The 23428-nt window shown below is 39.7% G+C and overlaps 2 protein-coding genes across 2 annotated transcripts; one reads left to right on the top strand and one right to left on the bottom strand.

Moving 5' to 3' along the window:
- The first annotated feature begins 9928 nt into the window (after positions 1-9928).
- LOC109196343 (uncharacterized) lies at positions 9929-11524 on the top strand. The gene is made up of 2 exons (XM_025902179.1): positions 9929-10792; positions 11198-11524. Exons 1-2 carry the CDS (start codon positions 9965-9967, stop codon positions 11522-11524), a joined length of 1155 nt encoding a protein of 384 aa, XP_025757964.1. The 5' UTR covers positions 9929-9964.
- Positions 11525-12789: 1265 nt separating this feature from the next.
- LOC112843482 (uncharacterized) lies at positions 12790-15573 on the bottom strand. Its single transcript, XM_025902205.1, has 2 exons — positions 15470-15573; positions 12790-14795 (listed from the first exon to the last, which is right to left on the bottom strand). Exons 1-2 carry the CDS (start codon positions 15557-15559, stop codon positions 12870-12872), a joined length of 2016 nt encoding a protein of 671 aa, XP_025757990.1. The 5' UTR covers positions 15560-15573; the 3' UTR covers positions 12790-12869.
- Between the last annotated feature and the right edge of the window lie 7855 nt (positions 15574-23428).

Below are 23428 nucleotides of genomic sequence, written 5' to 3'. Positions count from 1 at the left end.
AACCAAAACTGAGAGCCTCTTTGAATTTATACATTGTGTAGTTGTAGGTTGTACATAACAGCACCATGTCTACTGTTTAACAGTCACCAGTCTCACACCAGATGTTGACTCAAAATGATTAACCTCCAAAATCAGCCACAAGACTTGCCAGAAGATTCAGAAGAAACCTCCATAGAAACGGCGAGCGGATGGCTCACTGTGTCAGAAAGTGTGCGGCCATTACTCATACATAAACTCATTACATTGGTCTAATAGCTCTGTCTCATGACTCTGCCTGCCTATACGAGGAGGACATTAGTGCAGCCTGTGTATGGAACAGAACACTGGAGTTCATTCATTCTTCTCAATGGTATGGATCAGGCAGATAATTAACTGCAGAGACGTGAAGTCATTGTTCAGTTAGAGATATGGACCTGGTCTAATAAGAGCTTGTGCTGTGGAGTTCCAGGGAGAGAAAGGGGTGAGATAAAAGGGAGACCTGCACAGCGGTGCAGTCAAATCTAGGGGCCCCTATTCTTTTGGAATCATTATTTAATATAAGGTCAACCTCTATTTAAAAAAACGCAGCAGGCGGCCGCTCCTCCCTGATCCTGGTTCTACTGGAGGTTTCTTTCTGTCAAAAGGGAGTTTTTCCTCCCTACCGTCGCCAAGTGATCGTACACTTGTATTGTAGATTTCTCTTATTGTAGAGTCTCTACCTCACAATACAAAGCAACTTGAGGTGACTGTTGTTGTGATTTGGCGCATTATAAATGAAACTGAAATTGAATTAAAAATGGTTTTTCTTCATGGTTTCTTCAGTTGGACTGCTTGACAACCATTGTGTCAGCTGTGTATGTGCAAAACTCACTGTGCAATTAATGACGTTTGTGTGCTAAAAGAGAAAAGCTATCAGTTAAATGTAAGATATGTTATACGTCTTTGAGCATGATTTTCATGATCATCACATTTTTTATACATTTTGTAAAAAGTGTGACTGGTGGGGGGAGTTTTCATGTAAACAAACAAACACTTTGCTCGCTGTTTCTCACACAAACGTATCTCTGAGTAGCCTAACAAATATTCTAAATGCATCCTTGATTGTTTACATGTGTTTCCTAGCCTGAGGACTTTTTTTCCTTATACATTTGTTTGTGCATTGATGAGCTTCCTGGCATCAATTGTTTATAAGTGGAATAACATGAATATAATGCAGGAACGCTTCTGTGGCAGAACACTACACATAAATTAATACTTATATTAGCAGATGCATGTATTGAGATATTTTATGACAGAGAAGCAGACTCAGTAATAGCCTTAATGATTTTAATACCACACAAGTGTTACGCTTATTCACGGTCCTGCGTTCGTGTCCATCTTCAGGTACTCAGAAAGAGGGATTATGGGAATTTAACCACCACAGGGACTAGGGGTGCAGTCCTCTAAAAAGTCAGCAGCCTGACACACTATGCTAAGCAAAGTCTTTGTGATTCCAACAGAAAAAAAGTTAATCTAGTTAAGTTGTGGCATCAGAAGCTTGTTGTTATGATGTGTCAGCCAGCTGTTATCACGACTGTGCCAAAGATGATGTAGCATGGAAACAAAACAGCAGCAGCCACAGCCCAAATCCATGCCATGTTACCTCTGTGAGGTCTGCATTCACTGAAGTCGACGTCCTACTCCAGTTATTAGATTGCACAACAAGGATATGAGACTGTTGAAATCTCAGAGTGTGCAGGAGCCTTAAAACAGCAAGTGAAACACAGCAAGTGAAACCCAAAGGATGTAATCATGTTGGGCCTTAAATTTACATTTTAGTTAGTTGTGTTTTTTTCTGTTTGGGTTTTTTTTTTTGGTTTTTGGGGGGGTTTTTTTGCTTTTTTTAGGCCTGTGCAAGTTCTTGCCATAAAGTCACATTTACATCTCCTCCTCAGAATTTGTCTGGATCTCACAAACAAGGCTGGTCTGTGTTTGGTCCAGCCCATAAATCCTGACTTTTTGAATCTTTGAATAGATCTCTGTGCCAGACTTGGGAGCCCCATGTCTGAGGGTCTGTGTAGGGAGGCCCCCAAACTGGAGAACACATCAGGAAAACAACTGTGAAATTTATCACGTCATTCCAAGGGCTGCGGGGGATCCCTCAGACTGCAGGTCACAGAGAGCGGCATCTAATTTTATTTACTATTTAAGGGTATGCACGATGGCACAGGAACTCCATGCTTCAGAGGGCATGGCTACTACAAGCTAATGCATTGTATCAATCTATATATGCATACTGTGTGTGCATGTGGATGCTAGATTATTAATCAAAGGATGCACACCCTAAAAGCCTAACATAAACATAAATGTGCACACTTTGTTCTGCAGACCAAACAGAAGACAGAGGCAGAGCCAGTTGAATGATTATTCAGAATAGCACATAGCTCTCTGTGGGAACTGTGGGTAAAGTGAGTGACAATATCAGAACAAATCATGATGAAATGATTGCATCACCCTTTCTGATAGCCATCTCTATAGCTGGTATCATCGCTTCTCACATGTATGATTCATATAGGAGCGTGGAGGGTTTCTTCAAAGCGCTCACATGTTTATGAGTCCATAACATCTGACGCAGTCATGTTTACGCTCCCAAGCCACATTTGACATTTTCTGGATATGATGAATCATTAATGATGACCTCAATAGGCTTTCACATCTTTGGCCCACAGATCAATAAAGTGGTTAGGGGAGTAGGTCAGAGGCTCTCCAGAGGTGTCTGTCAGTGTGTGAGTCTATGTACGCGTGTGTGTGTCTTTGAGCGCGCCTTCAAGCAGTCGCACCCACCGAGCGGCGGTAAAATGCCGGTGCTAATTGGCGGCCGAGCGAAGGCCCCATCTCCGATGCGGCGCTCCGGGGCTGGCAGAATTGCGGATGGTTTTCCAAGTTTTTTCCAAGCAATCCCTGCCTGTCAGGCTGTGGGAGTTCCATCCATTATTGATCACATCCAAGGATGAAAGGCAGAAACGCTCAGTGGGGACTGAGCATCTTTGGCCCCACGCAGGAAAAAGAAAAAAAAACGGGGGAAAGAAACACAGCCTGGACTGCCAACTCTGTGTGAAAGGAGACGGGGAAACATCTTTTTTAAGTCGTATTGAACTGTGACTGAAAACCAGACAGTCTGAAAAGTAAATACAGTGTTACATCAATAAAATGTGTCGCACGGTGTGAGTCCTCACTCACCCCTAACACTCAGCAGCTCAGTCCTCTCTGAGATTTTTTTTCATTCCCAGATGATGACATCGTGCTATGCGCCGCTTTGCCAGCCTTGGACGCGGCTCAGCTCAGTGCTGTTCAGTGATTCAGCTGTGTAGAACTGACCTCCACCTCACCTTGGCAATACCGTCTAACCAAATGGACGTTTGGCAGCCAGAGCACACACTGGATATACAAGCATGCATGCGCGCCAGTGACAACACACACACACACATGCATACACACATGACGTCTAGAAATAGACACACACACACACTCTCTGGGAAAGGTTACAATGCTGATTGAAACAAAGGGGCAGATGGTTTACAATGATGCAGTGCCAGCGCTGGCAAGGTGGCTAAAATATGCATTTCAGTTTGTGTGTGCGTGCTGAAATATGTCCACATACATCTCTCTGAGGTAGTTTTTACTGGGTTGGTGTCCACCCCCCACCCCAGCCCACCCCCCACACCAACATCAGTCTAAGCGTCTGCCAACAGAATGCAGATCTGTGTGCATTTGTCTTGGCCTGCCAGCGTGTCTCTTCAGTCTTGCGGGAGAGCAAAATGTTTTGCCAGAAGTTGCTGCGAGATACTTTGAAATTTTACAGCGCGCCATAAACTCTACCGCAGTTGGTACTGAATCATCATTTAAGTAGATGGCTGCTATTTTTCAGATGTGAAGGAGTTCTGGGGAAAAAACACAAAGGCACATAAAATGCATAAAAGTGAGATACTCCCTTGTGCTTCCCTCTAATTACATCCCAACGAGTTGTTCACGGAGTGTTTGGGATACAAATATTCATGTTATAACCGATGTGATTTAAGTCTTCCGTGATTTGTCAGTGTCTGTGTTGGCTTTAATACTACAGGCTTAATACTGCAGCATTACTATATAAAACAGTCCTTCAGAGGCTGCTTCTGTAAAGAAATTACAGCAGGAGAAAAACTTCTTTGCCCGTCTACAGAGCAGCCATGGAAATTCAGAGGGTTTTAATAGAGAAACAAGTTAATAATTGCACACAGCATAAGTTACACAACACCCTGCAGCAGCTCTGCAAATGCATTGCATCTCTTGCTCTTAAATAAAGTGACTGTGTGTGTGTGTGTGTGTGTGTGTGTGTGTGTGTGTTTACAGTTCCAGCAGTAGGAAATAATGGTTTAGGGTTAGCAGTAATATAATACAGCTGTGAACTGTGTGTGATTAAACAGCAAACAGTGAAGCTGATAGCACTGATAAAAATGACACTAACTGGGGAACTGTGTGTGTGTGTGTGTGTGTGTGTGTGTGTGTGCTATACTCTCCTAGTTCTTGCTAAAGCTTTCGCAAATAGATGGATTCCTCAAAAAAATATTGCCATGAAAAGTTTTTATGAATAAAGTAACAGCAAGTTCAGAAAACAGAAAAAAACCCCAAATCAAATCAATGTTATATGTGAGCAACTTTTGCTTTTCAAACAGAACAAATTCACTTGGTTGGTTTTCTGTTCCAAGCATCTGCAGGAGTCCTGCTGCTGATGCGTCTCTAACGGTGTCCTCCATCTCTTCATGCAATCCTAGTCTGACTCCATGTCAGTCCAGTTTTCCACCAGCGCATTAGCACATCTGATTACTGATCCAGCTCTGATACAACACTTACTGTCCGCAAATATCAAGCACTGTAACAAATATTACATTAACAGGCTCTGAGGGAAAAGCTAAGAATCTTTTTTTTATGTGCAAGCATAGCAGTTTTATTTGCCATGGTTCCCTTCAGTCTGCATATCCCACCTGTGCCTGTCTCTCCTCTCTCTGTGTGAATAAGTGTGTCAGTGAAGTTAACCACTGTTTTTCAGGAGTGGGCGTGGTCCAATCACTCGAGCACCCAAACCCTGCTCTCACCATCCCCTCTTGCTAGATTGTAGTGGTGTTTCTCGGGCCAGTTACAATTCAGTTCCATGATCTCCTTCCCTGATAGCTTCTGTAAACCACTATTTTTACTTACCTGTTTGTCTCCTCCTCTTCCTCCTGTTGGATCCTGTTTGGTGGGCCTGCTGGACTATCTCCACTTTCCACACCCTCTCTGGAAAATGAACCTCCTTTGAACCACCTAAAGAAAAGAGGACAAAACTGGTGCATGGGGAAAAAAAGACAAACAAAATAACAAGCATTCACCTGAGACACCTGAGATTTTACTTATCGTGGACCGCTAAGAGACATTTTGACAAGACTTGCTTTAGTGACTTACCTGTGTTGAGTATTCAGCTGCTGAAGTATTTTCTGAAGCTTTATCTCTCTGGTGTGAGTCAACCTGCTTTTAGTTGGATCGACTGTGGTTGCAAATATTCATGAGCTCTGATCTAGTGCATATTGTGCTTGAGTCCTGTCAGTGAACCAAACCAAACATCCAAAAATATGAACGTGCTGTTTTTTTCTATTAGTCAAATAACTGACAGTGAGTGAGATAAATAAAAGTGCACCTGCTCACACAGATCGCACGTGGAGAGGTGCTGAAAAGAGACAGGTGAAGTGAAATGATATCAGACTGACAACAGCGTGTTACGTTACTACAAGCGCAGTAACAGCTCGCCAACAAGTGTTACAGCAAAAATAACAGAAGTGAGCGAGCAGGAGAGAAGGTCAGGAAAACCATCGTTGTTGGAACTTCTAAGTCATTTCAGAAGGAATTTGACTTTGTCCATGTGGGCAGCTACAAATTTCAGTCGAGCTTGAAGATGCTGTTTTTAGAGCAGCGGCTTCTTTCTTGGGCATCACCCTTTCAATCCATGGTTGTATAAAACTCCCTGTTGACAGTGACGCCGGTGTTCCAGCAGTTTCCAGTTATGACAGGTTTGAGCCTTGGTGGTTGCTGGGTCGTTCCTGATCATCCTAACCAATTTCCTGCCATCTGAGTGCGACAGTTTGGGTCTTCTTCCAAAGTGGTGACACATCAGGATAACCTGATTTCTGGCAGTTGTTCAGAAATGGCTCCAACAGACATTCCCAACTTGTGTAAATCTACAGTTTTGCTTCTTAGACTTTCCTGCTGTTCTGAGTATTGGTCAGTCCAATGAGAGTCAAACAAATGCTTTTTATACTTCCAAAGAGAAAATCCCAATTGGAGTCAATCATGATCACTAACAAGAAATTAATAGGCCTTTTCTTTGCCAAGTTAAAAGACGCTGTAACCTTAACCTTGTATATTTGAGCTTATATGTATACTTGTGACCACGTGTGGATTGTGTAGAGAAAAACTGTGTGGAGAAAAGTAAATTCAAACTTTTGCACCCAATCCTTTTTTTTCAAACTTCAAAGAAATCATTAAAAGCCCCAAACTACCGTGGAATTCATACCGATGCATGTAAACTGACGACAACTGTATATCCGTGACCTCTTCCAGAACTCACTGGAGATTGTTCTTCAAAAATAGTATTGCATAATTAATAAACCTTTAAAAATCTAGAATACTATAAACACGTGCATAATTGTTTTCTTGCAAATACAGTTTCCCATGTAACACAACTTATTCAGATATAAAGCAGTTTGTATGTTAGAGTGCCACCTTATTTACAAACAGAAACACTGCTTCATATGCTGCATCAGGAAGCAAATCAATTTGTACATGCAATGGCAGAATCCACCACTTCTGCTGAATGTAATCAAATTCAGTTAATGGTTACTGAAATAAGAAGTATGAACAGCAGTGTTTAAAGCTGATGGCAATCTTAAGGGTTGCACTTGCAGATTTGACTGGCTCAGAGCAAAGCCCTCTTCACTCGTCTCCTCTCCCGACTCCTTTCCTCCTTTACACCAATGAGTCCGTCCACTCCATGTCACATTCAATGGCCATCCAGACTAATCCATCCCAGGTCGTTAGCCCTGTCTGCAGGGCTAATCATCATCTCCTCTAGCTCAAGTTAGCCAAAAAGCGAGCATCACCAGAATGAGACAGTTAAATATTCATGCCCCACCGCAGTGTAATATCCTCCTCAATGATGTTTGAACCTTTTGACCCGAGGTAATCAGCAGTAATCACGCGGTCACACCGAACAGCGAGACATTTGATGTGTAGATGGTTGAGTCTGATGAGCTTCTGACACTGCTGAGTGCCTGCATCAGGCAGAAGCTCAAACTTGTGATCGCCACAAGCGCGAGGCGCACAAGTGACACGCGGCGGCGTTCCCAGTGACAGACACTTCATTTCACCCCCAGGCATACCGGTATGACATCACTCGATTAATAATGGAGCAATTAATTATGACCTATTAGACTGATGAATTAGATTAGATAGAAAGGAGGAATGTAGCTGTGTGATAATATTACACTGGGATACATTAATGACTTCTTGGAGAGCGAGGTGTGTTGGGAGGGGCTGAAGGGAAGAATTTATATATGCCAGTTTGGAATGACACGCAGTCAGCGATCTAATTATATCGGTGATAAATGGTGTTATTGATATGATAATGATTCCTTACCCCAACATGCTAACACTCCGCTCTGGAAACACGTGGATCTATACTGCAAGACTTTAATGTCTCGTAGTATGACAGCAGTCACTGTCCTCAATGAAAGCTCCATATTGATGTCACACTTAGCGCCACAGAAGCCACCGGTGAATTCAGGGTACCTTTGAAGCAGCTGTATGGAGGCTATTTAATGACTGAAAATGTTATGCGGCTTTTAAATATGGATGCAATTCTTCCATCAAACCAGCAACACAGAAATAGAGAAATAACAATAAAGACTGAACTTTGCTGTCACACTGATAGAGATTAAAGCTACTCTCGTGTATTTGACCTTTTAACTATTACTTCTTAAACCTTTTCATGAATAATACAGATATAATATGAGGGTGACTTGTTAGTGTGTGTGTAGGGGGGTAGGTGTGATGCAAACACAATTTCGACTAATTAGGAAAGTGTTAAAACATTCACTTCGCATTTTTTTCCCCTACATAAGCTCACTGAAATTACTGCTGCACTCAAAGTCCTAAGTGGAGCATCTGCATAGGATGAGCACATGATATGGTTTTAAATATGTAAGCTGTTATTGCACAGTGTGTGATGAAAGAAAAAAAAACAAAGGAACTTGCACTGATGAACTCATTTGAAGCCCTGAGCTGCATTCCACTGACATCTAGTGTCAGATTCAGGAAGTGAGATATCGTCCTGTGCCCGTGTCTGACCCCGTGCAGGTGTGTGTTTGTGTGTGTCCTGTTGTCCACTTCCCAATACATCAGTGTAGTCCTATTGATCTGTTTGATATGACCTTGAACGATCAGACAAGTGGAAGAGCCGTGTTGGAATGAAACTCATCCATTCCCTCTGTCTGCTATCTGCCGCTGCTGTAATGACTTGAGGGAAGACGGGGAGGCGAAGAAGCCCATTGAGAACGACTCCTGAACCAGTCAGCTCTGCAGCAGCCTTATGTCGTGGCCAGCCTCGCCTCCAGGCACAGTCTGCTTTCTGGGTAACAGGAAGAGAAGTGGGTCAGTCTGTCTGAGGCACGAGTGATGATATGTGGGCTGGTTAATGCTATATATCAAATCATAAAGATAGACAAGGTAGATGGGTAGATAGAGCTCAACCCTTGGAAGGGTTATGTAAGTGGATTTGTTCCCAGGATACAGGATAGCTTTACATATGAATATGGAATACAGTGTATTAAAATGATAATCAGTAGATGAATGATGAAATTTATCCTCATGGGGCAAAAGATGAGGAGAAGCCATGCTTTAGGGCCTTATGGTGGATGGTTTAAGCTGAGCGTGTTTCATCCTCTAACATGTAGAATCTAAGAGTATATGTAAAACATTTCCCCTGCAGCTGAAGCATGATGAAAATTGAATAATCATCATTTTGCCCCAATTTCAAATCACTTACATGACTACAGAAATCAGTTTGTGAAGAGGGAAAAAAATCGCCCAGTGCCCGTTTCCTTCTTTTTTTTTCTTTTTTGCTGGTAGTTAGCTGCGATATAAAGATCTTAAGAGTAACTGAGAATCACTAATATGATAGCAAGTGATGAAATGTACCTGAATGCATTAAATTAAGTGCTGGAGCCTTGAATGGATACAGTGGCCCTGAAGGGTAAAACAGACTGCAACTTAAGAAAAAACCAGCAAATAGAAAAATGCAGAAGACAGAAATGTCGTTGGGGAGACAATAATGTGACGGAACAGCTGCGAAAGTGACAAGCTAACAGTAAACAGCTAATAGCAAACATGTAGCTACAGTATTATGTGAATCATGCAATTAAAACAAACATTACTTGCATCTTTTTCTCCCTCCGTATCATCCTCCATGACTATGGTATGGAACAGATGTGGGCGTGTCCTCATCTCCCAGAGGTGTTGTCAACAAGCAAACCTACATGCACTAAAATCATTTGAAAATGATTTAATAACTTTATGATCTCTGTGAAAATTATTTCCACATCATTTACTGTATATATCTACGGAAGCGTAGAGCTGCCACCCGGGCAAAAGAAAAATAGAAGTATATCACGTTATAACGTGAAAACTTTATTGTTCTAACAAGATACTTTTCATGTTTGTACAATATACTATCATGTTTGTACAATATACTTTTCACGTTTGAACAACATAATATCACGTTATTACAATATACATAATTATCACGTTCGTACAATATAAATATTATATTGTACGAACGTGATAAAGTTTTCACGTTATAACATATCTTTTATTGTTCGAGCATGATATATTGCCATAAAACATAGTGAAGTGGTGACAGTACAGATCAGAGTGCGAGAAAATGGCACGTTTATTGGAATTAATTAAGTTCTATTTTATGCTTGGATTGAGGCATGGGGAGATTTTGCTGTTATTGAGCAGTTTGGACAGTATTGTGATAAGCATGCGGACACTTAGAAGAAACCTAAAACGCATGGGACTGTACAGGAGAAAGAACGAGTCCGATCCGATTGAGGTGGCAGGATTTCTTATTGATCAACTGGAGGGACACGGGAGGCTCCATGGATACAAACTACACCACCTGAACTGCATTCAGGCAGGTTATGTTGTCACGCAGAGTACTGTGAGACATTTACTGAAATATCTTGACCCTTACGGTGTTGAGCAACGACGCAGAAATCGCCTAATGCGACGCACGTATGTAAATCCTGGACCAAATTTCATGTGGCATGTTGACTCCTATGACAAACTCAAGCCTTTTGGAATCTGTATAAATGGAGCTATTGATGGCTTTTCGAGAGTTATGATTTGGCTTCATGCCTATTCAACAAACAATGATCCCAAAGTCATTGCTGGATATTTCATAGCAGAAGTTGAAAAGAGGATGGGAACACCTGCTAGGATTCGCTCTGATTTGGGAACAGAAAATGTCATAATGGCCGAGATGCAACGATTCTTGCGATGGACTATGGATCCGAACGTCAGAAACTGTTTTATTACTGGATCCAGCAATCACAATCAGCGTATTGAAGGCTGGTGGGCCTTTCTGAGACGACATCATGCTCAGCACTGGATAAATCGTCTCCAGGAACTAAAAGACCATGACTGCTTTTCTGGATGTTTTTTGGACAAGCAGCTCATATTGTTTACGTGCCTGAACGTCATCGAGGTATGTAACCATGTTTATATTCTTTTAATGAGTCATTGTGTGTGTGTGTGTGTGTGTGTGTGTGTGTGTGTGTGTGTTAGAGAGAAAGAGAGACACGGAGAGAGAATAAAAAGTTTGCTTTAACACCCATAATGCACCATCCCTATTATCACTGTGTTCAGGATATGAAAAAATGCATATTTCACTGACCAGAAACATAAAATCACACTGTCTAAAACAATTCACGTTTAATAACTTTAAATTTTCCACAGTATCACGTGTCTATCACTGTTATTCTTGTTGAGTATTTTTGATAAACTCTGTTTTTCTGACTGTCACTGTGTGGTGCTTTTGGGTAACATGTTGAGCCAAGAGAAATGTGTTCTTTTACTGATATGAGATTTTTTAATTTTTAATATTTAATAGGAAGAGCTGCAGCAAGTTGCACATATGTGGAACACCCACATAATACGCAGAAGCAGAAATGCAGCTGCTCCAAGTGGACGTCCGATTCTCATGTACACCATCCCTCATCTCTTTGGAGGACAGGATCATCTGAAAGAGGTTTCTCGGGAGGCAGTGGATGCTTGTAAGCAAGAATGCCAACAGAGAGGACCTTATACCTGTGATGAAACCGTTTTCAGCTTGTGTTGCCTTATAATGTCAGAGAACTTCTTACTTCCACCAAGCACAGCAGATGAATCCATTGAACTGTATCTCTTCCTGAGAGCCTATATACTGAAGGACTTATAAACCTTAATATAATTGGGTTTGGGACTTTTTACGCACATATTTTTTGGTACAATGTTTTATTTGTGCAATAAACAATAGAAAAGACAATCATTATTATTTTGTTTGGATTTTTGGTTCAAGATAGTAGCAAGCAAGCATGTCTAAATATATTTAACCAAATCTGTGTACTCCAGTGAAGAATCAAAATTAAAGCAGGTCCTTGTATTAGTATTGCATTTCTTTTTTTAATATTTTGACTGAGACATTTATGCAAAAAACAGGTGTTTGCTTCCCATCTAAAGAAAACATTTGACACCTGTTTATTAATGAGAACATTGAAGTAAATGCTTGAATACGCAAAATGTTTTAAAAATAAATCAGCAGAAAGACGTGCATTGAATAATCTCAACCTTTTGGCATTTCCAATTATTTTTTAACTGAATTTCTATTATATCTGATTTCTGTTTTAAGACTGTTGAAAAAACATTTTTTAAACTGCTGATCCTATACATTCTCATTCATGAAATATTGTTTTCAATTTTACTGAAAACATTGTGCAACTGTTATTCACCCATGAACAGTTTCTTGTAAACTGGCAAATATAAAAATTCTGCATTATGTAATAATTACCAAACACTGTTAGATGTTAACCTCCCTTTTATTTGTGTTCAAGGAGAAGAAAACACGGACTCTTGATAAACACTACAAAACTTAACTTATGTGCCAATTTTCTGTCTTTTATCCCAGTCAACTATTGCATCAAACACACTGCCTTCCAAAGTTATTCCCTTAAAATATGTTCTAAACAAATGACTGGTGGAAAGGTAAAAAAAAAAAAGATACTTGAAAATAATTAATATTAAATCTTTTGAATTATTACTAAACAAAACATCCCCTCTAGCAGACATCTTGTATCCTACAAAACTGTACCACAGACCTGTGGAAAAGGACCTTGACACATGATAAGAACTAATAATAAGCATAGTTCACCTCTTGCTGGTAACCATATGAACTTATTAAACATAATTAGTTAACATTTAAACTAGTAAAACTTTTAAGTATGAAAACTTAAACTGAAATTTACATTTTTCATGGTGGAAACCAATTGATGTTATCCACAATTTTTGAAAATAAATTCAAATATGAAAAAAAAAAGTTTTTTGGGGGGTTACTAATAAAACACTTCCCTGAAATCTAAGCACTTCCCTGAAATCTAAGCTCTTTTTTTTATACAGCTATAAAGTTTGGTTAAACCCACAAACAGGGAACACCCCTGTTTGTGGGTTTAACCAAACTTTATAGCTTCATAGCCCCTCATTGTTATTGCAAACCTTTCATTATTTGGTTTAAACATGATGGACTTTAATCAAGCTATGCTGAACTCATAAGAGCTTTTAGCAGCCAAAACATTGTCCAGTTCATTTCGTAGTTCTGGGTAGGACGTGTATGTCCATGGTAGTTCCAGAAGAGGGCCGCATGTGTGTGCCACAGGTCGTCGTGCCAGTCCATCCACAGGCGTGAACAGTACCTCAACCTTGTCAACACAGATGACATCTGACCCAGTAAGAAACCTGAACATCCTTCTCAGTCCTGTATCGTCAAGTCCTCTGATGTACTGGTGCAGAAATCTGAAGCTCTGCTTCTCTGCTTGAGTGGTGGGAGAGGCAGTAAGCAACTTCAAAAGCTTTCTCGTTGTTGGCTTTTTATCTTCATACATTTGTAGGACATCTTGTGGGCTTTGAAAAGCTTCTTTTAGGAAGTGGCTTGCAACTAAGGACATTTTCTCTGCGGCATATGCTGGTTTTTGGATTAATTGTTTGTGTGCGACTTTCAGAAGAAGGCCTTTTAAGTTCTCTTTGGTTGGAAGCACTGATACATCCAGGCGATCCATGAGATCCAGCACTTCATCCCTGTCTTCATCTGAAAGATCTTCTTTTAGAGCCCTTGTTATCAGATCCCTATCTGATTGACTTAGGTAAAAGAGAAGACTTTCAAACAGCAGATCATCTGATACTTGATTCTCACCGAAGATGAGTGCCACTGTGAAAACAGGAGCAAGGCGACAAGGGAAATATCCATGGTCTTGAAATCCCTTCAGTAAAATTCTACCCATGGATTTCCACTCTTCTTCCTGCCATTTAGGTGACAGTGATGGCACTCTGAACTCCTCTCCTTCAGCTGTGTTGTCCACAAACTCTGACCAAAATGCAGCATACACATCTCTTGATACACTGTCTGCATCAGCTCCTTTTTCATCAATGTAGGTGTATTTTAGAGGGTGTATGAGGAGTGCTGGATCTTTGAACTGGCTGATCATCTCCTCCATAATAGTAACCCTGTGAAGTTTGATGGTAATGCAGACAACATCATATGATCCTGCAGAGCTTATTGCTTCATTGCTTATAGATGTATCTGGACTACTGACTGCTGTGTTTGTTGGAGGAAGTGTAATGGATGTGATGACCAGATCATCTTCCTCAAACTGCAGGAATGGTTCATCTATTACAGTGTCATCAAGTTGACAAGGCAGAGGCTCTCCAAGGTAGGGTCCAATCATTACCTCAGATGTGTCTAATAATACATCTTCATCAGCATTCCTAGATTCTGATGATGAGATCACAACAGTGTGGAAAGCTTCTTCATCTCCTTGATGTGAGTCAGTCAGTTGTGTAACATTGTTTACATGTGTTTTCCCTCTATCATAAACTTCTTCATCATCTTCATCATTGGAAAATCTTCTTGTGCACAAGTAAAATCTCAATATTCCCATTTTAAGTGCTGAGTAGAGTTCTCCAACTGTGACATCTTCATCAAATACAGCCTCTTCCTGATAGTCTAATATGTCATGACTGAACACCTCCCATCTTCCAAATTTGCTTTTTCCACTTGGAAAGAAAAGATCTTTAGCATACTGTAATATGTCAGCTTTTTTGGAGTCTTTGGGCACATCAAAGGTCCTTGTTCCTCCTCCTCTGCGCTTTCTCACTTGCTTACCTTCATGGATCCACCCTAACTCAATTTTTCGAGTCTTTTTCTCAGCCCATCTGTTGTTTTTTGCATATGTTCTTTTTCTCTTAGAAACAAATGCCTCCTCATGATCAGGTTTCTTCTCATTTTCATTGATTCCCATCTTTTCCTTCAATTTCTCGAGCAATGAGTTTTTTCTTGATTCCTTAGTACTTGCACCACTGTTTTCCAAGCAGAACCGTCTGGCAGCTATTCGATCACCATATGTTGGGATGTAACCAGACAGGGTCTTGTCATCCATGAAATCAATCACTGTGGCATCAATCTGTAATAACAGAGATATTTATTACCATACAGAAGTACAAGGTATACCTGCTGCCACACCACATGAGGTACCTCACTAAAAAAATGTATGTACATTTCACATGTGTTTGTGTAATTGTCTGTTATTATTTTAGTGGCAGCCATCAATATTTAGCATTTATTCTTTTTCTCTCTCTATGCCAGCAACATTAATCAGATTCCCTAACATGTCATTAATAGAAATATTACAGTATATACAACATTTGAAAAAGTAAATTAGTATTCACGTATCTTTCATTTGCACAGTGCACAAAGGGTTGAACTCATTGGTTTTTAAAATTGAAGCCAAATATCAATATAAACACAGTTTAATTCATTTGTTTTTAGATAAACAAGGAAACATTGTGCATCACATAATATAGTGATATATTTAAGAAACCTGGAATCTGCAATTAGTAACATTTAATAACTGTGGTCATAACAACGACCCAGTTTTATACAGCGGGTTAATTTGTTTTACATTCTCGATTCCATATAGATCCACACCAATGCAGCCTACCGTTACGTCCTTACGCAGTCAAAGCGAGAGAAGCGAAAACCGCTGTGGTTGCTAACTTAGCAATATGTCACATTTTTAGACGCTGTAACTTCGTAAAAAGCGAGTTTAACAAATTTCCCCCTCAAGAGAGCACTTACGCGTTCTTGTAGCATTCGTAAGAGACAGTCCTCAGGTACACCACGATTCCGAAGAAATCTCAGAAGTGGGCTATCAGTGTTTATGTCCATGTTGAAAGCAGGGCATTGAAAGTTAAGTGCCAGTTCTGAAGAGCATCCACACCTACCATAGATTTGGGTTTCCGAACGCAAGACGTTTTACGTTCTTACAATAAAAAATGTTATTCTAATGGTATTTTTTTTATCTGATAATTATGTATATTGTAATAACGTGATAACTTTATTGTTCGTACAATATAATTATCACGTTCGTACAATATAATATTTATATTGTACGAACGTGATGATTATATTGTACGAACGTGATAATTATGTATATTGTAATAACGTGATATTATGTTGTTCAAACGTGAAAAGTATATTGTACAAACATGATAGTATATTGTACAAACATGAAAAGTATCTTGTTAGAACAATAAAGTTTTCACGTTATACTTCTATTTTTCTTTTGCCCGGGTGGCAGCTCTACGCTTCCGTAATATATCACAGCATTCAAGGCCTTTTTAAGCACAGAGCATACACTGAGAGCTCAAACACACCGCTACTTGGTGGTGGACAGACAAATGCTGCAAAAGCACACAAAATGCAACCAAAGTTTAATAAAACAGAACATAAGTAGGGGGGGAAAAAAACACAACAGAAGTTAAATAAAATACAACGGAAGTATTTAAAAAAAAAGCGCAAAATCTCTCAAAACGCAGAAGTGTTTTTGGGGGAGACAATAATGTGACGGAACAGCTGCAGACGTGACAGAAACCAAAAAAATGAATGTTTCTCACTGAGGCACGATTAAAAGAAACGGAGGATTCATCTGTGTTATGAGGGAGAAAAAGATGCAACTAATGTGCGTTTTAATTGCATAATTCACATTATACTGTAGATACATGTTTGCTATTAGCCGTTTACTGTTAGCTTATCACTTTTGCAGCTGTTCCGTAACATTATTGTCTCCCTCCAAGACATTTCTGTTGTGTTTTTTGAGTCTTTCGTAGTCTTGAAGCATTTTTCTATTTGCTGGTGCTTTCTTAAGTTGCAGTTTTACCCTTAAGGACCACTGTATCCATTCATGGCTCCAGTACTTAATTTAATGCATTCAGATACATTTCATCACTTCCTATCATACTAGCGGTTCTCAGTCACTCTTAAGATCTTTACATCACAGCTAACAATCAGCAAAAAAGAAAAAGAAAAAAGGGTGATTTTTTTCTCTTCACATACTGATTTCAATAGTCACATAAGTGAGCTGGAAAAGTAAAAATAAATGGATGGAGTACTACATAAAATTGCTCTGAATTTTAAAATCTTGCATAGACAATAACAAAGCAATGCACTGTAATGTCGTGCAATGTATTCCATCATAACTGTAATTAGTAGAGATGAATAAAACTGGTGAATAAAGCTAGTATTACTATTATGCATGTAGGATTTGTATTGGAGCACTTTAAAATAAGTAGTGTTCCATTCTCTACCACTTTTTATTTATTAGTAAAAGTAGCTGTCCAAGCCTAGAAAATGTGTGGACTTAAGGTGACAGCTGTATATTTCCCTTATATTTCCTCTTCCACTGTCTGGAAATCTAATTACTGTGAATTCAGCACATGCTCCGCTTACAGTGATTTAAAAAAAAAAAAAAAAAAAAAAAGACAAAAAAAATTCCTCCTTCATGACAAACACCAACAAAGAACATGAAGCTGAAACCTAAAATAAATTTTCTAAATATTTTTTTCTTTAAAGAACCAGGTTTTATAGCCCACATTGAACAGTAATGAGCAGAGCGCCCATGCAGCACATTCACACACACACACAGACACACACACACACAGACATATACACACACACTCCTTTACCTCTTCATCATGGGACGTGACACCTGACGGCCCATTAGTTCCTAAAGTGCTATTCTATTCTATGAATTCCTCTCCTTATAGAATATTTAGACTCTGTGTGGTTTCCCTCCGCTTGTCAACATGGGATGCATTATTCATGTTAATGTGCCATCATCTGACACGCTGCGTGATGTAACGCTGCCATTCCCCGACTCCTGCACCCGCAAACGCATCCGGTGACCTTCTGAACTGTGCACTGCCATCGCCCCCTGCAGAATCGCAGCAGCTTTCCCTCATATAATGCAAAAAAAGAGGAGGAAACTCAGCTTTGACAAGCCTTATTGTGCAATTAAACGAGTGCTTACTAAAAGCACAGCTGCATTGGCAATAACAAAAGATTTGAGGTTTTAGCACACTTTAGGTGCATGCATATCTGTGGGCCTGAATTACCTGCTTTTACAAAAGAGATAAAGAGCAGCAGAGTGACTTTAACCAGCTTTTAATTATGCAATTAAAAAAGGTATGCCTGTATTTGAGATAGAGTAGATGTATCCTCACTGTGTGTCTGAACTCAAGAGAGATATGACACAATGAGTGAAGCGAAAGAATTTGAGTTACCAAGCCTTTAGTGCAATTAAAAGATAAGTCAAAGGCTGCTTTTATTTGAGATGGAATGAGCAAATGATTCAGAGTTTTAGTAAGCCTTTTGTTTAACCACAAACTTTGCATGTGTTTGAGCTGGAGAGAAGAAAAGGAAGCAAGGAAGAGTTTTATTAGCAAGTTGTACAAAGGTAAGCTTAAAAAACATATTCAATTTAAAGCTGTCTACTTTGTTGATTTTAATGGACTGATGGTGCCACTCAAACTTAACATCTCATTCAAAGCAATCCAATCCATGTATATATGTTCCTCCTTGGCAGCTGGCCAGTCTCAACAAAACTTTGGACAAACACCATCACACATACAGCGATTGTGTCTTTCCATTTCTCTTGATTTTTGTATTCATTATCGCTTTGAGGAAGCAAGGTTATGTTCTCTGTCTCCGTTTGTTTACCCATACGTATCTTAATGCTCGACAACAGCATTTTATTGGACTCGGGACTAAAAACCGATTGAAGAACTTGTGTGTGGCTAGCCTTAGCTAGCTAAATGTAGCTTAATATAAAACAGAGTGAAACAGCTAGCCTGCAAAAGTAACTAAATCTAACCAACAGCAGCTCTAAACCTCTGTAATAAATTATATGTTGGCTTAATACAAAAACCAAAGAATAACAACAAAGATTCATTGTTTTACAAGGTAATATATGGCGAGTTTAGCATGCAAAAGTGCCAATTAGCTCTTTTTTCTTTTCCTTTCAAACATTTTGTTCATCATCAACAGAAGTTATCAGCTAATGTGGCATCTGTAAACACTGTATCACAGATACAGATACCTACACTTGTTCTAAGTACCATACCAAAAAAAAAAAAAATGAAACAAAACCTAAAAAAGAATTTTATTTACTAAAATTGGAGCACTGGCTTCTTTGACAGTCTGTTAGCTTAGCTACCCTCAAACCAAACACAGTTTTCTTATTATTATTTAATTGTGTTAAAAAAGGTGCAAACGGGCATCAATGCCACAAACATGGGTTAGATTATCGAGTTCGGTGACCTAAAATTAGCAAAGATGAAGCCTAGCAAACATCGAATGGTTATACCGATGTGTTAGGATATACTTGCCAGTCAAGAAACTATGCGTCCAACTTTGTCTTATTCCTAATACAATTTTTAAAACATAATATATATATTAAATTGGCTTCTACAGTGATTGTTTTTGTGGACCAAAAGTGTCAGTATTTCAATGTGAGAGTTTCAGGTTCAGCTAATGCTTGCTAGCTTTGTTAGCACCAGTATCACAAACATAGTATTACAGTCCAATTGGTCAGAATTAGCAGATTTGAGGCATAGCTACACATACTGGCTATAGCTGCACCTGCTACCTCAGCTGTTACTCAAGAGTAAAAAATTTTACCTCAAAAAGATGAGTTTTAAAGAAAAAATATCAATTGATTTTAAAACTGGTGTTTTGAAACTGGTCTGCGGGGTCAGGCTCAGCTGTGAAAGCGATGACCAATAAAGAAACTTAAGTTGTTGGCATCAGAGGTTTCTGTTGGACCTTAACAGAATGTTTTTAAGTACTTGGTGTGTTAAAGGTGATGGTCCTATTATCAATGTGAATTTACATTATACTAAAAGAAATGCTAAAAAAAAACCTGCCAGCTATGCTTCTTAGAAATTTTCAATCACTAAACTTGTAGCTGCTCCTGTTTGTGGGGTCTGTGAGGTCACGCAGATAACTCGTGTACAGTATCAACAATGTAGGAGAAACTGAGTGTGTAAGACACAAGTTTTAACGATAGTTATTATTTCGTGGATTTACACGCAGAGGGGGCGCAGAAGAAAATGTCTCTGTATCTCAGTTAGCACACTGCTGAACTGCCAACTTGTCAAAAGAGTCTTCCAATGCATGCTGGGACAGCCGCCACCATCACTACCACCCCATAAAGGATTTGACAGGTGGAGAAATGAAATACTGAAACTGCCTCCTCAGTCATCCAACCTAAATATTGTGGCTTTGGAAAACGCTTTGCCCTTTCTGTTTGACGAGCCAATAAATGAAAGGCTTTTCACAACTAATTAACATGATTGCTTGGATATTCTATGACATTGATACTGGCTTTATAGGCTGGTGTGGGTTGATGCACAGGTTATTTTTAAGATACCAAACAAGCATAATGCATAATTTATCACACCAAAGAATAACCCTCCCAAGCTGGTGAATAAAGGAAGTAATAAGGGCAGCAAGGCAGCTGAAATGACTGATAATGCTTTACAACAGCTTCTAAATAAAGGAGATGAAAGAAAAAAAATCCTGTTTGCACATCATCTTAAAGGAAAGTGTAATTATCTGTCAGCCAATCAACACCTAGCAATCACTTCATGTGCCTGACCTTGCTGGACTGGTAACCATGGAAATTTTTTTTCTCTCTCTCTCCGGTTGAACACAGCTTGGTCATATAAAAAAAAAAAAGCCTTTATATGTGCACAGGGATGAACGACAAACAAGAGCGGTTTTCCATGGCTTTTTCTCACCAGGGCACCTTGGAGACAATCTTACCCTGCCTTTTATGGCTCACCGTAGTGCGTCCAAATAACAAATATGCAGGGAGGATGAAGCACAACCCCCCACGCAGACCAGATAAATATGTGAAAATGACAGTATTTGTTTTCTTTTCATTTGGGATCTGTTATGACAGTCTGCATAAATAATGCACCTTCAGGAAATATTTACAGAACACATATTGGTCTATATCTGACTGTGGGCTGTGTGTGTGTGTGAGGCTGTTTCTTTTAACATTATTTCAGCTAGGGCCCGTGCCTTGAAGTGAGCCTGCTTTTAATGAGTACTACCGCTTACAGAGGCATCAATGCTTCTGTAGTTTGCCTTCCCAGAGGCATTATCAGCCATTGACAACTGGTTGAATGCTGCTCTCTATTTAAGCACACTATCCTGTCAGCACTGGCAGTTGATGGACAGAGTTGTACAAAAACTACCTTCCAATATTTATCTCATTGTAAGCGAATAGCTTAAAAGAGACTCAGTGAAAGCGAAGGACACATTGCACAGTAAAGAATGCAAAGGCGCGGACGAATGTCTGCATTTTTCCCCTTGAACCGAAACAAGTCAGTGAGAGCTGAACGAAAGAGTTCTCAGCCTGATTAATTTTGGTATGTGGTGAATTTTGGTATCTTTTTAAAACATTTGTAGTGAAAAAATCAGTTTGTAAGTAGAAGAAAACATTGTGGCATTTCTGTAATATTTCTGGAAGATGTTGTATTTACTTTTATGGTTGATTTAATGGAAGAAAATATATAATTTTATAACAGAAAAAATCAATACGGTAAAGTAGCAGAATGCCTGTAATATCTGCTATTTTTCAAATACACTGTCCAGAATGATTTACAGTATGTGTGGATAGTTTCTCTGTATGCACCCTGAATCTGAGTTTAAGATACATATGAAAAGTATTCTGTGTCATTACAACTACTGTGCAGCTTACAGTGGACCTAATATTCAGCTTAGGCAGATAGTGGGTTATGTGAAAGTCCTCCCCCCACTTTTACTTAATCCATGAAATAAACCTTTTACAAAAACAAAGGCTTCTAAAGTTCTAAAGAAATCATGATGATCTCTTGATCAATAGAAAAAAGTCCCACATCCACCTCTTGGGGTTTGGACAATTCAATGATGTCTCGAATTAAAAATACATTTTCCATTATGGTCCATTAAGGAACACAATACATTTCATTAATGTGAAGAATCATATAACATCCTCTACTGCTCTAATTTCTCTTTCTAACTAGTCAATGTAACCTTTCTCTACAGCTGTCACATGAATAGTGCAATGTTGGCAGACAATTCTAACCTGTCTCCCCCCACATCCCACCATCTATCTAGGTTATCAAAGTCTGTTTTTCTTAGCTTCCAGTAATTCCAGCAGTCAGAAAAAGACTGACGGAAAGGCTCGTCATGAATCAGATTCAGATTAAATTGCCAATGTGAGCAGTGTCGACAGCATGCCAGTAGCGAGATGTCTGAGAGTCCTAAATGATGATCTGAAAACCAACAGGAGATGATACTGCCCTAATCAATTTGCTGTTATGTATCTGATTAACGTAAATCCAATCAAGTCTAGCTGTCCTCACACTACCCTCAGACACACTCACATATGTGCACTGCTTCCTCCAGACATCCAAACGTCCGCAAGATCATTTTCACCAGTAATTGTTGACAGGAGAGAGGCTGAAGGTGGATGAGGCTCCCCATAAGCCGAAGGATGTGTGGTGCAATTACAGTCCCCATCAACCACCGCTACTGAGTTACAGCTGCACTGTCTTCATTTGTTGTTAAATTTATGAAATAGCTAATAGAATCAGTCCTGCTGTTGTGGGCACAAATGTTTATGAACACCCACTGTATACCTCTAATTACAGCCTCTACTACTCCGGTCCTACCCTGCTCTGCTAAATTTGCTCTAATGTACTTGTATTTCACTTAGAAATACTACTCACCCTTCTTTATCACAACCCCTATTTAAGTTTAAACTTCCAACTCTTAAACCTCTCATATTTAATAGAGACAGGAAGACGGTGAAAGCTTTATGAGAGAGACCACCTTCAGTGCTCCAGGCATCTTACTGCACATTTAAAGGATTTTCCTTGTTTCCTCCTGCTCAGTTCAGTCAGTAACCTTTTTGCTTGCTCAGCTGTTTATAGCTGACCACTCTCCTTAAGGTTATAAGATTTTATAGACTGCTCAACCCCGGGGAAAAAATCAGTAACTTTAATGGATTGTCTGCCAAAAGTTCCATCTAGTAATTCGTTGATATCTTATAAGGAATATGACCATTGATTTGGGTCTTTCGTCTTGTCATCCTCAAGCATGAGCTTTTCACCATTTTCAACATTTGAGCAGCCTGCAGCTGTGTTCTGATTTTCAGCCCCACTTGTCACCGCTGTCTGTCCAGTGTCTTGGCTTTCCTCCACATTTTCCTTGTCATTCCTGTCAGACTGTCTATCCTTCACCTCATCAACACATTGCACCATTCCCTCATCAGTTTGTGGGGCACCAGTTGTGACCTCCACCGTTTCCTGCTGCATTACTTGCAGGTTGTTTGTGACCAGTTCACTCAGCCCCTTGTTTCCCTAGATCACTAGGCGTCCGCTATTCGCCAGCAGCATTGGCTACAGCACTCTGTTGTCAACCTGCACTACCAGGGTGAGCATGTTCCTCACCGCAGTTGAGGGCAAGATGAGCGTTGGTGGCCTACAGTAGATCACCACACTCAGAATATTTCATATTACCCAACCTAAGCTGAGTACAGAACCTCCTTCATGCTTTACCTTGAAATAACACTTCCAGTGTCTGTGAAGGATCATTCAAATACATGAAGGTTTTTATGCATAAAGTATGAGTGTGCTGCGAGCGTGTGAGCTCCTTTTTAAGCAACTCATCAGGGATGAAAGGCGTGACACCAGACACAGTGATTCG

This window comes from Oreochromis niloticus, linkage group LG22, assembly GCF_001858045.2.
Source record: "Oreochromis niloticus isolate F11D_XX linkage group LG22, O_niloticus_UMD_NMBU, whole genome shotgun sequence".
Taxonomy (NCBI): domain Eukaryota; kingdom Metazoa; phylum Chordata; class Actinopteri; order Cichliformes; family Cichlidae; genus Oreochromis; species Oreochromis niloticus.
This window is presented reverse-complemented; position numbering and strand designations above follow the sequence as displayed.

Bases quoted from the DNA above. Each gene is read 5' to 3' on its own strand.
- LOC109196343 (XM_025902179.1), top strand. From the start codon at position 9,965: ATGGCACGTTTATTGGAATTAATTAAGTTCTATTTTATGCTTGGATTG. The intron at 10,793-11,197 runs GTATGTAACCAT...AATATTTAATAG, and splicing joins CGTGCCTGAACGTCATCGAG to GAAGAGCTGCAGCAAGTTGC.
- LOC112843482 (XM_025902205.1), bottom strand. From the start codon at position 15,559: ATGGACATAAACACTGATAGCCCACTTCTGAGATTTCTTCGGAATCGT. The intron at 14,796-15,469 runs GTAAGTGCTCTC...CTGTTATTACAG, and splicing joins TACGAATGCTACAAGAACGC to ATTGATGCCACAGTGATTGA.